At 43.5% G+C, this 15,568-nt stretch overlaps 1 protein-coding gene across 4 annotated transcripts in view; it reads right to left on the bottom strand.

Annotated features, from left to right (window-relative positions):
- Nucleotides 1–15,568, bottom strand: part of rilpl1 (Rab interacting lysosomal protein-like 1) — a 184,044-nt gene that overhangs the window by 22,941 nt on the left and 145,535 nt on the right. For all 4 annotated transcript variants that reach the window (XM_072513565.1, XM_072513473.1, XM_072513738.1 and 1 more), the window contains exon 4: nt 3,507–3,728. In XM_072513565.1, the coding sequence (XP_072369666.1) occupies nt 3,507–3,728 (222 nt within the window). The remainder of the gene's footprint in view (nt 1–3,506; nt 3,729–15,568) is intronic.

The following is a 15,568-nucleotide window of genomic DNA, read 5'->3' as shown; positions in this document are numbered from 1 at the left end:
ACAACAGGTTACTCAACCAGTCAATTATCCCAAGCCAGAGAACCCCTTTCACAGATCAGGTTCAAAGCTGGTGGCATGCGTCAGTTGCACGATGAGTGATGCTGAAACAGCTTGGAAACCAGAATCGTGCTCTAAAAATATACTTCATATCATCACCCAAGAAATGGATGCTACTTGTTTTTATAATGATGTGGAGATGCCGGCGTTGGACTGGGGTGAGCACAGTAAGAAGTTTTACAACGCCAGGTTAAAGTCCAACACACCAGGCCGTCCTATCATTTCAGGCAATGGGACCCTGTGAGAGAACCTCTCTGGCTACATCGAGGGCATCTTGAAACCCATTGTATAAGGTACACCCAGCTTCTGTCGCGACACGACGGACTTCCTACAGAAACTCAGCACCCATGGACCAGTTGAACCAGGAGCATTCCTCGTCACAATGGACGTCTCGGCACTCTACACCAGCATCCCCCATGACGACGGCATTGCTGCAATAGCCTCAGTACTCAACACCGACAACTGCCAATCACCAGACGCAATTCTGCAACTCATCCGCTTCATTCTGGATCACAACGTCTTCACCTTCGACAACAAGTTCTTCATCCAGACGCACGGAACAGCCATGGGGACCAAATTCGCACCCCAATACGCCAACATCTTCATGCACAAGTTTGAACAAAACCTCCTCACCGCACAGGACCTTCAACCGACGTTATACACCAGATACATCGATGAAATTTTCTTCCTTTGGACCCACGGCGAAGAATCACTGAAACGACGACACGATGACATCAATAAGTTCCATCCAACCATCAGACTCATCATGGACTACTCTCCAAAATCAGTTGCATTCTTGGACACACTCGTCTCCATCAAGGACGGTCACCTCAGCACTTCGCTTTACCGCAAACCCATGGATAACCTCACGATGCTCCACTTCTCCATCTTCCACCCTAAACACATTAAAGAAGCCATCCCCTATGGACAAGCTCTCCGTACACACAGGATCTGCTCCGACGAGGAGGAGCGTAGCAGACATCTACAGACGTTGAAAGATGCCCTTGTATGAACGGGATATGGCGCTCGACTCATCGATCGACAGTTCCAGCGCGCCACAGCAAAAAACCGCACTGACCTCAGAAGACAAACATGGGCCACAACCGACAGAATACCCTTCGTCGTCCAGTACTTTCCCAGAGGGGAGAAACTACGACATCTTCTTCACAGCCTTCAACACGTCATCGATGAAGATGAACATCTTGCCAAGGTCATCCCCACATCCCCACTACTTGCCTTCAAACAACCGCGCAACCTCAAACAAACCATTGTTTGCAGCAAACTACCCAGTCTTCAGAACAGTGACCACGACACCACACAACCCTGTCATGGCAATCTCTGCAAGACGTGCCAGATCATCGACATGGATACCACCATTACACGTGAGAACACCACCCACCAGGTATGCGGTACATACTCGTGCGACTCGGCCAACGTTGTCTACCTCATACGCTGCAGGAAGGGATGTCCCGAAGCGTGGTACATTGGCGAGATCATGCAGACGCTGCGACAACGAATGAACGGACATCGTGCGACAATCACCAGGCAGGAATGTTCCCTTCCAGTCGGGGAACACTTCAGCAGTCAAGGGCATTCAGGGTAATCATTCTCCAAGGCGGCCTTGATCTCTGGGTAAGCATTCTCCAAGGCGGCCTTCAGGACGCGCGACAACGCAGAATCGCCAAGCAGAAGCTTATAGCCAAGTTCCGCACACATGAGTGCGGCCTCAACCGGGACCTGGGATTCATGTCGCATCACATTCATCCCCCACCATCTGGCCTGCGAAATCCGACCAACTGTCCTGGCTTGATACAATTCACACCTCTTTAACCTGGGGTTACCCCATCTCTGGATCTGTAAAGATTTAATCACCCGCTAATGCTCGCATTCCAAGCATTGTCTGGCATCTTTGAATCTGTTTATATATATGTTTCTGGAACATACCTCTTCATTCACCTGAGGAAGGAGCAGCGCTCCGAAAGCTAGTGACATCAAAACAAACCTGTTGGACTTTAACCTGGTGTTGTAAAACTTCTTACTGTTTTTATAAAGTAATTTTTTATTCAAATGAATGGCAAGGGAATAGATTGAAGTGAAGTGTTTCAGGAAGAATGGAAGACAGAAGGAATCCTGCTTCCCCTCCTCGGGAAAGAATGCAGAATGTGAACAGGGCCGTGTGATCAAACAGACCCCAGCTTTGTCTGTGGACCTGAGGCAGTGTTACCCCAAATGTAATTCTGGAATCGATGCAGAGATTCTTTTACTTTTAGCTCAAAACCATCAAGAACAAAGTTGCATTTCTATCTGAGGATCACCCAAACAGCTTCACAGCCTTTGAAGAAGTACTTCAACAGGATTATATCATTGCAGTTTGTGGGATCTTACTGTGCATAAGTAGCTTCTTTGTTTCCTGACATTACAACAGTAATTACACACAGGTAGCACTTCATTCACTGAGACTGCGGAAGCTGTGACTGAAATTAAAGTTTTTTTAACTCTCACAGCTGCGGATAAATTGAGTGCATGAAATGGAAAGGCCAATTTTCTGGTGTGGTTCAGCTTTGCACAATGGCAGCAACACATCGGGAAGCTGCAGATCCTTCTGCACCACTCGTAACAAACCTGTAGGGAAAGAATCAGAGAATTTACAGTGCAGGAGGCCATTCGACCATCGAGTCTGCACCGGCCCCAGGAAAGACCAGCCTACTTAAGCCCGCGCCTCCACCCTATCCCCGTATCCCAGTAACCCCAACCCAACCTTTTTTTGGGGGACACTAAGGGGCAATTTAGCACAGCCAATCCACCAAACCTGCACATCTGTGGGAGGAAACCGGAGCACCTGGAGGAAATCCACACAGACACAGGGAGAATGTGCAGACTCCGCAGACAGTGACCCAAGCCGGGAATCGAACCTGGGACGCTGGTGCTGTGAAACAGCTGTGCTAACCACTGTGCTACCGTGCCACCCATGGGTGGCCACCTGGGAGGGAAGACTCTGGCTCTGAACATCCAACAGAATAATAGAAAAAGAAGAGCTGTAGTCTCTGTGACTTCCTGCCCCTCTGGAAGCATTCCTGGTGCACAAATAAAGGAGGAGACCCAGATATGATGCCACATCAACCAAATGAACAAAGTAGCCTTGTGTATGAGTGGGAAAGAGACACGAGGCACCACAGCCAAGTCTGTTGAACTATCTTCCCTCAACAGCTCCTTGTGAAAGGCGTTAATATCTCAATTCTTCCTGTGTGGACATTGAGCTGTTTACCACAGCGGCATCATCTCCGCGCTGACCCTGCCTTCACTCCAGCAGGTGACTGAATGCACATTTACCTCTTCAGGGTGTTGTGCCCCAGCTGACACAGCAAAAGGTCAAACTCTCCTAACTCATTGAATAAACGCACCGAGTCAGCAACAACCCGAGAGATTCTCAGACGGAAAAAACAAAATACCTTCAGTTGTTCATCTCCATTTTCTGTGGGTTGTCCCTGGAATTTCTCCTTCAGCTTTCCAATCTCCATCCTCATGCTTCCCATTTCCTGTTCCTTTGTCTGCAAAGTGGTTTCAAGCTCCACTTTCTGCTCGATCAGCCCTTTCCCCTGAGCATCGATCACTGTCACCTTGTGTCGGAGCTCATGGTTTATCTTCATCAGCCTGTTCTGCTGCAGTTGTAACTGAAGGACAAGGGCAGCATTCGGTGAAAAGATCAGGCACACATCGAAATCCCATCCAAAACACACTGACACATCGAAATCCCATCCTAAACACACTGACACATTGAAATCCCATCCTAAACACACTGACACATCGAAATCCCATCCTAAACACAGTGACACATCGAAATCCCATCCTAAACACACTGACACATCAAAATCCCGTCCTAAACACACTGATACATCGAAATCCCATCCTAAACACACTGACACATCGAAATTCCATCCTAAACACACTGATACATCGAAATCCCATCCTAAACACACTGATACATCAAAATCCCGTCCTAAACACACTGATACATCAAAATCCCATCCTAAACACACTGATACATCGAAATCCCATCCTAAACACACTGATACATCAAAATCCCATCCTAAACACACTGACACATCGAAATCCCATCCTAAACACACTGACACATCGAAATCCCACCCTAAATACACTGACACATCGAAATCCCATCCTAAACACACGGAGACATCAAAATCCCATCCTAAACACAGTGACATCGAAATCCCGTCCAAAACACACAGACATCAAAATCTCATCCTAAACACAATGACACGTCGAAATCCCATGCTAAACACACTGACACATCGAAATCCCATTCTAAACACACTGAGACATTGAAATCCCATCCTAAACACACTGACACAACGAAATCCCACCCTAAACACACTGACACATCGAAATCCCACCCTAAATACACTGACACATCGAAATCCCATCCTAAACACACGGAGACATCAAAATCCCATCCTAAACACAGTGACATCGAAATCCCATCCTAAACACACTGACACATCAAAATCCCATCCTAAACACAGTGACATCGAAATCCCGTCCAAAACACACAGACATCAAAATCCCATCCTAAACACAATGACACATCGAAATCCCATCCTAAACACACTGATACATCAAAATCCCATCCTAAACACACTGATACATCGAAATCCCATCCTAAACACACTGATACATCGAAATCCCATCCTAAACACACTGACACATCGAAATCCCATCCTAAACACACTGAGACATCAAAATCCCATCCTAAACACACTGATACATCAAAATCCCATCCTAAACACACTGACACATTGAAATCCCATCCTAAACACACTGATACATCGAAATCCCATCCTAAACACACTGAGACATCGAAATCCCATCCTAAACACACTGAGACATCGAAATCCCATCCTAAACACAATGACACATCGAAATCCCATCCTAAACACACTGATACATCGAAATCCCATCCTAAACACACTGAGACATCGAAATCCCATCCTAAATACACTGACACATCGAACTCCCATCCTAAACACACTGAGACATCGAAATCCCATCCCAAACACACTGAGACATCGAAATCCCATCGTAAACACACTGAGACATCGAAATCCCATCCTAAACACAGTGACATCGAAATCCCATCCTAAACACACTGACACATCAAAATCCCATCCTAAACACAGTGACATTGAAATCCCGTCCAAAACACACAGACATCGAAATCCCATCCTAAACACACTGAGACATCGAAATCCCATCCTAAACACGCTGACACATCGAAATCCCATCCTAAACAGACTGACAGATCGAAATCCCATCGTAAACACACTGAGACATCGAAATCCCATCCTAAACACAGACACATTGAAATCCCATCCTAAACACACTGACACGTCGAAATCCCATCCTAAACACACTGACACATCGAAATCCCATCCTAAACACACTGAGACATCGAAATCCCATCCTAAGCACAGAGACACATTGAAATCCCATCCTAAACACACTGACACATCGAAATCCCATCCTAAACACACTGAGACATCGAAATCCCATCCTAAACTCACTGAGACATCGAAAACCCATTCTACACACTGACACATCGAAATCCCATCCTACACACGGAGACATCGAAATCCCATCCTAAACTCAGAGACATCGAAAACCCATCCTAAACACAGACACATTGAAATCCCATCCTAAACACACTGAGACATCGAAATCCCATCCTAAACACACTGACACATCGAAATCCCATCCTAAATACACTGACACATTGTAATCCCATCCTAAACACAGGGACATATCGAAATCCCATCCTAAACACACTGACACATTGTAATCCCATCCTAAACACAGGGACATATCAAAATCCCATCCTAAACACACTGACACATTGTAATCCCATCCTAAACACAGGGACATATCGAAATCCCATCCTAAACACACTGACACATCGAAATCCCATCCTAAACACAGGGACATATCGAAATCCCATTCTAAACACACTGACACATTGTTATCCCATCCTAAACACAGGGACACATCGAAATCCCATCCTAAACACACTGACACATCGAAATCCCATCGTAAACACACTGACACATCGAAATCCCATCCTAAACACACTGACACATCGAAATCCCATCCTAAACACACAGACATCGTAATCCCATCCTAAACAAACTGAGACATCGAAATCCCATCCTGAACACAATTACACATCGAAAACCCATCCTAAACACAGAGACACATTGAAATCCCATCCTAAATACACTGACACATCAAAATCCCATCCTCAACACACTGACACATCGAAATCCCATCCTACACACACGGAGACATCGAAATCCCATCTTACACACTGACACATCAAAATCCCATTCTAAACACTCTGACACATCGAAATCCCAACCTAAACACACTGACACATCGAAATCCCATCCTAAACACACTGAGACATCGAAATCCCATCCTAAACACTCTGACACATCGAAATCCCATCCTAAACACACTGACATCGAAATCCCATCCTAAACACACTGACACATCGAAATCCCATCCTAAACACACTGACATCGAAATCCCATCCTAAACACACTGAGACATCGAAATCCCATCCTAAACACACGGAGACATCAAAATCCCATCCTAAATACACTGACACATCGAAATCCCATCCTAAACACACTGACACATCGAAATCCCACCCTAAATACACTGACACATCGAAATCCCATCCTAAACACACGGAGACATCAAAATCCCATCCTAAACACACTGACACATCGAAATCCCATCCTAAACACACGGAGACATCAAAATCCCATCCTAAATACACTGACACATCGAAATCCCATCCTAAACACACTGACACATCGAAATCCCACCCTAAATACACTGACACATCGAAATCCCATCCTAAACACACGGAGACATCAAAATCCCATCCTAAATACACTGACACATCGAAATCCCATCCTAAACACACGGAGACATCAAAATCCCATCCTAAATACACTGACACATCGAAATCCCAATCTAAACACACGGAGACATCAAAATCCCATCCTAAACACACTGACACATCGAAATCCCATCCTAAACACACGGAGACATCAAAATCCCATCCTAAACACACTGACACATCGAAATCCCATCCTAAACACACGGAGACATCAAAATCCCATCCTAAACACACTGATACATCAAAATCCCATCCTAAACACACTGATACATCAAAATCCCATCCTAAACAGTGACATCGAAATCCCGTCCAAAACACACTGACACATCGAAATCCCATCCTAAACAGACTGACACATTGAAATCCCATCCTAAACACACTGACACATCGAAATCCCATCCTAAACACACTGAGACATCGAAATCCCGTCCAAAACACACTGAGACATCGAAATCCCATCCTAAACATACTGACACATCGAAATCCCGTCCAAAACACACAGACATCGAAATCCCATCCTAAACATACTGACACATTGAAATCCCATCCTAAACACACTGACACATCAAAATCCCATCCTAAACACACAGACATCGAAATCCCATCCTAAACATACTGACACATCGAAATCCCATCCTAAACACACAGACATCGAAATCCCATCCTAAACACACTGACACATCGAAATCCCATCCTAAACACTCTGACACATCAAAATCCCATCCTAAACACACAGACATCGAAATCCCATCCTAAACACACTGACACATCGAAATCCCATCCTAAACACACAGACATCGAAATCCCATCCTAAACAAACTGAGACATCGAAATCCCATCCTGAACACAATTACACATCGAAAACCCATCCTAAACACAGAGACACATTGAAATCCCATCGTAAACACACAGACATCGAAATCCCACCCTAAATACACTGACACATCGAAATCCCATCCTCAACACACTGACACATCGAAATCCCATCCTACACACACGGAGACATCGAAATCCCATCTTACACACTGACACATCAAAATCCCATTCTAAACACTCTGACACATCGAAATCCCATCCTAAACACACTGAGATATTGAAATCCCATCCTAAACACATTGAGACATCAAAATCCCATCCTAAACACACAGACATCGAAATCCCACACTAAACACAGAGACACATCGAAATCCCATCCTAAACACATCAAAATCCCATCCCCAACATACTGACACATCAAAATCCCATCCTAAACACAGAGACACATCAAAATCCGATTCTAAACACACTGACACATCGAAATCCCATCCTAAACACACTGAGACATCGGAATCCCATCCTAAATACACTGAGACATCGAAATCCCATCCTAAATACACTGACACATCGAAATCCCATCCTAAACACACTGACACATCAAAATCCCATCGTAAACACACTGACATCGAAATCCCATCGTAAACACAATGACATCGAAATCCCATCGTAAACACCCTGACACATCGAAATCCCATCCTAAACACAGTGACATCGAAATCCCATCCTAAACCACTGACACATCAAAATCCCATCCTAAACACAGTGACATCGAAATCCCACCCTAAATACACTGACACATCGAAATCCCATCCTAAACACAGTGACATCGAAATCCAATCCTAAACACACTGACACATCAAAATCCCATCCTAAACACAGTGACATCGAAATCCCGTCCAAAACACACAGACATCGAAATCCCATCCTAAACACAATGACACATCGAAATCCCATCCTAAACACACTGAGACATCGAAATCCCATCCTAAACAGACTGACAGATCGAAATACCATCCTAAACACACTGACACATCGAAATCCCATCCTAGACACACTGAGACATTGAAATCCCATCCTAAACTCACTGAGACAGCGGAATCCCATCCTACACATACGGAGACATCGAAATCCCACCCTCAACAAACTGACACATTAAAATCACATCCTAAACACACTGAAACATCGAAATCCCATCCTAAACACACTGACACATCGGAATCCCATCCTACACACGCGGAGACATCGAAATCCCATCTTGCACACTGACACATGGAAATCCCATCCTAAACACACTGAGACATCGAAATCCCATCCTAAATACACTGACACATCGAAATCCCATCCTAAACACACTGACACATCGAAATCCCGTCCTAAACACACTGACACATCGAAATCCCATCCTAAACACACTGAGACATTGAAATCCCATCCTAAACACACTGACACATTGAGATCCCATCCTAAACACACTGACATATTGAAATCCCATCCTAAACACACTGACACATCAAAATCCCATCTTAAACACAGAGACACATCAGAATCCCATCCTAAACACACTGACACATCAAAATCCGATCCGAAACTAACTGACACATCAAGATCCCATCCTAAACATGCTTACGCATCGAAATCCCATCCTAAACACACTGAGATATTGAAATCCCATCCTAAACACATTGAGACATCAAAATCCCATCCTAAACACACTGAGACATCGAAATCCCATCCTAAACACACTGGGACATCGAAATCCCATCCTAAACACACTGTGACATCGAAATCCCATCCTAAATACACTGACACATCGAAATCCCATCGTAAACACACTGAGACATCAAAATCCCATCGTAAACACACCGAGACATCGAAATCCCATCCTAAACACACTGACATATTGAAATCCCATCCTAAACACACTGACACATCGAAATCCCATCTTAAACACACTGAGACATCAAAATCCCATCCTAAACACACTGACACATCAAAATCCCATCCTAAACACACTGACACATCGAAATCCCATCCTAAACACACTGACACATCGAAATCCCATCCTAAACACACTGACACATCGAAATCCCATTCTAAACATACTGACACATCGAAATCCCATCCTAAACACACTGAGACATTGAAATCCCATCCTAAACACACTGTGACATCGAAATCCCATCCTAAATACACTGACACATCGAAATCCCATCGTAAACACACTGAGACATCAAAATCCCATCCTAAACACAGAGACACATCGAAATCCCACTCAAAAGAGAATGGGACATCGAAATCCCATCCTAAACACATCAAAATCCCATCCCCTACACACTGACACATCGAAATCCCATCGTAAACACACTGAGACATCGAAATCCCATCCTAAACACACTGACATATTGAAATCCCATCCTAAACACACTGACACATCGAAATCCCATCTTAAACACACTGACACATCAAAATCCCATCCTAAACAGACTGACACATCGAAATCCCATCCTAAACACACTGACACATCGAAATCCCATCCTAAACACACTGACACATCGAAATCCCATTCTAAACATACTGACACATCGAAATCCCATCCTAAACACACTGAGACATCGAAATCCCATACTAAACACACTGACACATCGAAATCCCATCCTAAACACACTGACACATCGAAATCCCATTCTAAACATACTGACACATCGAAATGCCATCCTAAACACACTGAGACATTGAAATCCCATCCTAAACACACTGTGACATCGAAATCCCATCCTAAATACACTGACACATCGAAATCCCATCCTAAACACACTGAGACATTGAAATCCCATCCTAAACACAGTGTGACATCGAAATCCCATCCTAAATACACTAACACATTGAAATCCCATCCTAAACACACTGACACATCGAAATCCCATCCTAAACACACTGTGACATCGAAATCCCATCCTAAATACACTAATACATTGAAATCCCATCCTAAATACACTGACACATCGAAATCCCATCCTAAACACACTGAGACATCGAAATCCCATCCTAAACACAGAGACACATCGAAATCCCACTCAAAAGAGAATGGGACATCGAAATCCCATCCTAAACACATCAAAATCCCATCCCCTACACACTGACACATCGAAATCCCATTCTAAACACACTGAGACATCGAAATCCCATCCTAAACACACTGACACATCGAAATCCCATCCTAAACACACTGAGACATCGAAATCCCATCGTAAACACACTGAGACATCGAAATCCCATCCTAAACACACTGACATATTGAAATCCCATCCTAAACACACTGACACATCGAAATCCCATCTTAAACACACTGACACATCAAAATCCCATCCTAAACACACTGACACATCGAAATCCCATCCTAAACACACTGACACATCGAAATCCCATCCTAAACACACTGACACATCGAAATCCCATTCTAAACATACTGACACATCGAAATCCCATCCTAAACACACTGTGACATCGAAATCCCATCCTAAATACACTAACACATTGAAATCCCATCCTAAACACACTGAGACATCGAAATCCCATCCTAAACACAGAGACACATCGAAATCCCACTCAAAAGAGAATGGGACATCGAAATCCCATCCTAAACACATCAAAATCCCATCCCCTACACACTGACACATCGAAATCCCATTCTAAACACACTGAGACATCGAAATCCCATCCTAAACACGCTGACACATCGAAATCCCATCCTAAACACACTGACACATCGAAATCCCATCCTAAACACAGAGACACATTGAAATCCCATCCTAAACACACTGACACATCGAAATCCCATCCTAAACACACTGACACATCGAAATCCCATTCTAAACATACTGACACATCGAAATCCCATCCTAAACACACTGAGACATCAAAATCCCATCCTAAACACACTGTGACATCGAAATCCCATCCTAAATACACTGACACATCGAAATCCCATCGTAAACACACTGAGACATCAAAATCCCATCGTAAACACACTGAGACATCGAAATCCCATCCTAAACACACTGACACATCAAAATCCCATCCTAAACACACTGACACATCGAAATCCCATCCTAAACACACTGACACATCGAAAACCCATTCTAAACATACTGACACATCGAAATCCCATCCTCAACACACTGAGACATCGAAATCCCATACTAAACACACTGACACATCGAAATCCCATCCTAAACATACTGACATATCGAAATCCCATCCTAAACACACTGAGACATCGAAATCCCATCCTAAACACACTGTGACATCGAAATCCCATCCTAAATACACTAACACATTGAAATCCCATCCTAAACACACTGAGACATCGAAATCCCATCCTAAACACAGAGACACATCGAAATCCCACTCAAAAGAGAATGGGACATCGAAATCCCATCCTAAACACATCAAAATCCCATCCCCTACACACTGACACATCAAAATCCCATTCTAAACACACTGGGACATGGAAATCCCATCCTAAACACATCAAAATCCCATCCCCTACACACTGACACATCAAAATCCCATTCTAAACACACTGAGACATCGAAATCCCATCCTAAACACGCTGACACATCGAAATCCCATCCTAAACACACTGACACATCGAAATCCCATTCTAAACACACTGAGACATCGGAATCCCATCCTAAACACACTGTGACATCGGAATCCCATCCTAAACACACTGTGACATCGAAATCCCATCCTAAATACACTGACATCAAAATCCCATCGTAAACACACTGACATATTGAAATCCCATCCTAAACACACTGACACATCGAAATCCCATCCTAAACACACTGACACATCGAAATCCCATTCTAAACATACTGAGACATCGAAATCCCATCCTAAACACACTGAGACATCGAAATCCCATCCTAAACACACTGACACATCGAAATCCCATCCTAAACACACTGACATATTGAAATCCCATCCTAAACACACTGACACATCGAAATCCCATCCTAAACACACTGACACATCGAAATCCCATCCTAAACACACTGACACATCGAAATCCCATTCTAAACATACTGACACATCGAAATCCCATCCTAAACACACTGAGACATCGAAATCCCATCCTAAACACACTGACACATCGAAATCCCATCCTAAACACACTGACACATCGAAATCCCATCCTAAACACACTGACACATCGAAATCCCATTCTAAACATACTGACACATCGAAATCCCATCCTAAACACACTGAGACATTGAAATCCCATCCTAAACACACTGTGACATCGAAATCCCATCCTAAATACACTGACACATCGAAATCCCATCCTAAACACACTGTGACATCGAAATCCCATCCTAAATACACTAACACATTGAAATCCCATCCTAAACACACTGAGACATCGAAATCCCATCCTAAACACAGAGACACATCGAAATCCCACTCAAAAGTGAATGGGACATCGAAATCCCATCCTAAACACATCAAAATCCCATTCTAAACACACTGACACATCGAAATCCCATCCTAAACACACTGACACATCGAAATCCCATTCTAAACACACTGAGACATCGAAATCCCATCCTAAACACACTGACACATCGCAATCCCATCCTAAACACACTGAGACATCGAAATCCCATCCTAAACACACTGACACATCGAAATCCCATCCTAAACACACTGAGACATCGAAATCCCATCCTAAACACACTGTGACATCGAAATCCCATCCTAAATACACTGACACATCGAAATCCCATCGTAAACACACTGAGACATCAAAATCCCATCGTAAACACACTGAGACATCGAAATCCCATCCTAAACACACTGACATATTGAAATCCCATCCAAAACACACTGACACATCGAAATCCCATCCTAAACACACTGACACATCGCAATCCCATCCTAAACACACTGAGACATCGAAATCCCATCCTAAACACACTGACACATCAAAATCCCATTCTAAACACTCTGACACATCGAAATCCCATCCTAAACACACTGAGATATTGAAATCCCATCCTAAACACATTGAGACATCAAAATCCCATCCTAAACACACAGACATCGAAATCCCACACTAAACACAGAGACACATCGAAATCCCATCCTAAACACATCAAAATCCCATCCCCAACATACTGACACATCAAAATCCCATCCTAAACACAGAGACACATCAAAATCCGATTCTAAACACACTGACACATCGAAATCCCATCCTAAACACACTGAGACATCGGAATCCCATCCTAAATACACTGAGACATCGAAATCCCATCCTAAATACACTGACACATCGAAATCCCATCCTAAACACACTGACACATCAAAATCCCATCGTAAACACACTGACATCGAAATCCCATCGTAAACACAATGACATCGAAATCCCATCGTAAACACCCTGACACATCGAAATCCCATCCTAAACACAGTGACATCGAAATCCCATCCTAAACCACTGACACATCAAAATCCCATCCTAAACACAGTGACATCGAAATCCCACCCTAAATACACTGACACATCGAAATCCCATCCTAAACACAGTGACATCGAAATCCAATCCTAAACACACTGACACATCAAAATCCCATCCTAAACACAGTGACATCGAAATCCCGTCCAAAACACACAGACATCGAAATCCCATCCTAAACACAATGACACATCGAAATCCCATCCTAAACACACTGAGACATCGAAATCCCATCCTAAACAGACTGACAGATCGAAATACCATCCTAAACACACTGACACATCGAAATCCCATCCTAGACACACTGAGACATTGAAATCCCATCCTAAACTCACTGAGACAGCGGAATCCCATCCTACACATACGGAGACATCGAAATCCCACCCTCAACAAACTGACACATTAAAATCACATCCTAAACACACTGAAACATCGAAATCCCATCCTAAACACACTGACACATCGGAATCCCATCCTACACACGCGGAGACATCGAAATCCCATCTTGCACACTGACACATGGAAATCCCATCCTAAACACACTGAGACATCGAAATCCCATCCTAAATACACTGACACATCGAAATCCCATCCTAAACACACTGACACATCGAAATCCCGTCCTAAACACACTGACACATCGAAATCCCATCCTAAACACACTGAGACATTGAAATCCCATCCTAAACACACTGACACATTGAGATCCCATCCTAAACACACTGACATATTGAAATCCCATCCTAAACACACTGACACATCAAAATCCCATCTTAAACACAGAGACACATCAGAATCCCATCCTAAACACACTGACACATCAAAATCCGATCCGAAACTAACTGACACATCAAGATCCCATCCTAAACATGCTTACGCATCGAAATCCCATCCTAAACACACTGAGATATTGAAATCCCATCCTAAACACATTGAGACATCAAAATCCCATCCTAAACACACTGAGACATCGAAATCCCATCCTAAACACACTGGGACATCGAAATCCCATCCTAAACACACTGTGACATCGAAATCCCATCCTAAATACACTGACACATCGAAATCCCATCGTAAACACACTGAGACATCAAAATCCCATCGTAAACACACCGAGACATCGAAATCCCATCCTAAACACACTGACATATTGAAATCCCATCCTAAACACACTGACACATCGAAATCCCATC

This window comes from Scyliorhinus torazame, chromosome 1, assembly GCF_047496885.1.
Source record: "Scyliorhinus torazame isolate Kashiwa2021f chromosome 1, sScyTor2.1, whole genome shotgun sequence".
NCBI lineage: Eukaryota > Metazoa > Chordata > Chondrichthyes > Carcharhiniformes > Scyliorhinidae > Scyliorhinus > Scyliorhinus torazame.
Note: the sequence above shows the minus strand (reverse complement) of the source record. Positions and strands in the feature narration are given on the sequence as shown.